Here is a 4208-nt window from a genome sequence, read left to right as displayed (position 1 = left end):
TACCAATGAAAGCTTAATTTACCTTAAATTCTTAGTAGCTCAAATTTTGCACTTCTTATATTTAAATATAAAGGCCAAACACTCCCAAACTAAAGTTAATTTTCACATTTCCAATTAATGTTCACAGAAATACATTGCATTGTGTATAACTTGTCAGCTAAGGAGACAGAACAGGTCATCTACTAATTTGAAGACTGGTGGTTCAACTCCTGGCTGCACTAGTCTGCGTGAGACATGTCCACTGGAGTGTGAATGTGTGTAATATTAGATAGAAAGCACCAGTGCATTTACCATTTACATGTATAAGTGAGATCACATGCAGTTACTTACTTACTACAGGCACCATGGGGATTAGGCTGCTGTTTCACACTTCCCCGCAAAAGTTGCCTTACAAACATATATCCAACGCTGCCATTGCTCTCTGAAGTAACATGTCTTAATGTGTGTGTATTATGTGTTACAAGCATGTGATTTATCATTTGGTAGTATAATTAACAGTACAGTCTACTTTTTGGTGTGCCTGCTGAAAACGATTCCGTGACGTCTTAAAATAGTATGACCTCTTTCAAAGGCGACATTAAACTGAATATACCAAATTATTTTGAGTACTGATGAGACATCAGACTTTGTATTATTCAGCGCAATTTAGTTTTTTGGATAGTTGTGGAAAAAATAACCCAAAATAAAGCTAATGGCAAGAATCTTAGGGATCTTTCCTAAAAACAGGGTTCCTGCTCCTAACTTTGATAACTGTTTGTGTAACACAGTTTGTACACTGCAACCACTTCAACATTGTTCTTTTTTCCCACTAGCTAATACTCCCTGAACATGGGTGACTGGAGTGCTCTGGGTCGTCTGCTGGACAAAGTTCAGGCTTACTCTACTGCTGGTGGGAAGGTCTGGCTGTCGGTGCTCTTCATATTCAGGATCCTGGTGCTCGGTACTGCAGTCGAATCGGCCTGGGGAGATGAGCAGTCAGCCTTCAAGTGTAACACCCAGCAGCCTGGGTGTGAAAATGTCTGTTACGATAAATCCTTCCCCATTTCCCACGTTCGCTTCTGGGTTCTCCAGATTATTTTTGTGTCGACACCTACACTTCTATACCTGGCTCATGTCTTCTATCTGAACAGGAAAGAGCAGAAACTCAACAGGAAAGAAGAGGATCTCAAAGCTGTGCAAAATGACGGAGGTGACGTCGACATACCTTTAAAGAAAATTGAGATGAAAAAGCTAAAGTATGGTATTGAGGAACATGGCAAAGTCAAGATGAAAGGAGCCCTCCTTAGAACCTATATAGTGAGCATTTTTTTCAAGTCTATGTTTGAAGTGGGCTTCCTGGTTATTCAGTGGTACATATATGGGTTCAGTCTGAGTGCAGTCTACACCTGTGAGAGGAACCCATGTCCACACCGAGTGGACTGTTTCTTGTCTCGTCCCACAGAGAAGACCGTATTCATTATTTTCATGTTGGTGGTCTCACTGGTGTCATTGCTGCTCAATGTCATTGAACTTTTCTATGTGTTCTTTAAGAGGATCAAAGATCGTGTAAAAGGCAAACAACAACCCACACTCTACCCCAGCGGAGGCACCTTAAGCCCTACCCCTAAAGAACTCTCTACTACGAAGTATGCCTACTATAATGGCTGCTCATCCCCAACTGCCCCACTCTCACCAATGTCCCCCCCTGGCTACAAGCTTGCCACAGGGGAGCGGGGAACTGGCTCGTGCCGTAATTATAATAAGCAGGCCAACGAGCAGAACTGGGCTAACTACTCTACAGAACAGAACCGTCTTGGACAGACTGGTGGAGGAAGCACTATTTCAAACTCCCACGCACAAGCCTTTGATTTCCCAGATGATACCCACGAGCATAAGAAACTGTCTTCCTCAGCAGGACACGAGCTGCAGCCGATAGGGTTGATGGATGCCAGGCCTTGTAGCAGGGCCAGCAGCAGAATGAGCAGCCGAGCCAGGCCAGATGACCTGGATGTTTAAAACACGGTTTCGTCTCTTTCCACCTCTCTCTGGCTGACAGAATTTCTGGTTGAAGCCAGAAACATCAGGAAACACTTTATCACATAGGTTTATTTGAGAGGTGTGACTAATCTCAATCACCGTCTTCAATATAGAGACTTTTAGTCAGTTCAAGAAACATTAAAACCATTATGTAATAATATCAAAGGTACAAGTATTTTCTGACTGAGTTTTACTTTTTAGTGCTTTTAACCCAGCCTCAAGAGAATATTGTAGCCACACGAATTGGGATTTGAAAGAGTATAACACAACCAACATTAATAATCTGTTCAAGAACACAGCCCCATAAGTTGACAGCTTTGGTTTCAATTTACTGATATTACATAAAAGATTTACTGTTTTTGTTTCTTTCAATGTTCCTCATGTTTTTCCAGTTGATGATGTCCTTTTTCATGAAATACGATAGTATGAAGCATTAGTAGCTTTGCAGCATTAATGTTTTGTAAAGTGGCTACTACACACTCAGTTTCATTTATGTTTAGTCGAGATCAGTGAACACTGTATTTGTCTGATAAACGACAGCGAGCCACAAATCTTCATACCTGTGCATCTAAATTTCCTAATGTTGTCAAATGATATAAATGTCATGCAATAGAGAATTTGGGATAACAAAAACACACTGTTTAAAATTGAGTTTTGTAGTGCAGTTATGAAGTGTGGTACCACAACCAATCAGTGCAGTTTGGTTCAGTTTCTTTACTTTCATTCTCATTTTCATTCACCCAAAGATGTGTTGATTTCTTCTAATTTGTCAGTTGCCCTAGTCACAACACAAAGTTATTGCTCAATGCTGTTGTATAAATAACTTGGTTAATTCTTTGACAGTGACTAACAGTAAAGGGTTTATATGTTTTGTAAATTAATATTTATTGCCAGGATCTTTAGGAGAACTACCACTAAGACAGAAAATTGACTACTACTCAGTAAAGCAAACAAGTCCCCCACAAACTGTTTATTGCCGTTTATTATCAGGTAATATGTCAGATAATATTGTTTATTATCTGATAAACTTTGAATTTGTGTAGTGTAAGGTTTTAGTGCTTTTATCATGTTTTGAAGTGTGCACAGGGGTGGCAGGGATGATGGTAGCAAGCTGCTGTCACTCAGCAAAATATGTTTGTTCTATTAAGAAAGGCTTTATTACTGTCAGTCATTTGCTGAAATGTGTTCCTTTTTTTTAACCTATTGTGAGAAACAAAGACACTCGAATGATTTTCTGCATTTTACATATTCGATTTTTTTTTGTTTTTCAAACTTAGTGTAGCTCAATTTAATTTGCTGCTTGAGAAGTAGATATTTAGGAATGTAAATCAAGCTAACTGTGTCGCAATCAAAATGTGAGTTTGTAGAAGACTGCTTATAGATGCGGACTAATATTTAGTCATTTCTAATAAAGATATGCCAGTGTAGCTCCACAACTACCAAACACTAAGATAAATCTCAATTTGAATGTCTTTTACTGCGATTTTGCTTCAATTGCCAGTTGGTCATTGTTTTGGAGTATTTGCATATGTAACTGATATTTTGGCTACAATAGGAGTTGCACTGAGACATGGGAGACTGAGAAGCATTATGATACACATAGTATGTGGTTTTCTGATGACATGATGAACATGTTACTAATTTATTTTATAACACAGACATTATTATAATCAATAACATCAGACTTTTAATCACCAAATATCTCGGTGAGGTACAGTAATGTTGTTCAATGACAGAAGAGAAGCAATAATTACTGCTTGCAAGTATTCAGACAATGCTCATGTGTGGGGTCCACTGCTGTAAAGTGTGAGTATATGACGGTAAAATAAAACGTTTTTAAATACTTCTTTAACCAATAAACATTTTTCTTTCTTAAGCAGTGATTGATTTTTTTTTAATATGTGGCCATTATTAGCCATTGCTGTTGTTAGAACTAAACACCTGCCAATAAAGAACTGTTAAAGTACATTATGTCATCTATGTTAAGATGTTTTCAAAAATACTTATTTACCTCACATAAAATTTTTGGTGTTGATTAATGTTATGTTAGTCAAGGTTTATTCTACAAAAAATATTTTTCATCTTTAACATTTTTAGAACAGACATATTTAGACATGTATAGAATAGCCCTTTATTGTACAACATGTCATTACAGTTTACTTTTATGGTAAGTTAGGTTTCAGTTTTTTCTA

General features: G+C 37.7%; 1 protein-coding gene across 1 annotated transcript in view; it reads left to right on the top strand.

Annotated features, from left to right (window-relative positions):
* Window positions 1-3984, top strand: part of gja1b (gap junction protein alpha 1b) — a 4665-nt gene extending 681 nt beyond the window's left edge. The window contains exon 2 of the mRNA XM_085432984.1: window positions 813-3984. Coding sequence (XP_085289110.1) covers window positions 829-1995 — 1167 coding nt within the window. The 5' untranslated portion in view covers window positions 813-828 and the 3' untranslated portion in view covers window positions 1996-3984. The remainder of the gene's footprint in view (window positions 1-812) is intronic.
* The last annotated feature ends 224 nt before the right edge of the window (window positions 3985-4208 follow it).

Source organism: Copadichromis virginalis, linkage group LG15, assembly GCF_057382275.1.
Source record: "Copadichromis virginalis isolate Kocher_CV1m ecotype Utaka linkage group LG15, C_Virginalis_male_GT1.1, whole genome shotgun sequence".
In the NCBI taxonomy this organism is placed as follows: domain Eukaryota; kingdom Metazoa; phylum Chordata; class Actinopteri; order Cichliformes; family Cichlidae; genus Copadichromis; species Copadichromis virginalis.
The sequence above is the reverse complement of the archived record's forward strand: the minus strand, read 5'-3'. Positions and strand labels throughout refer to the sequence as shown.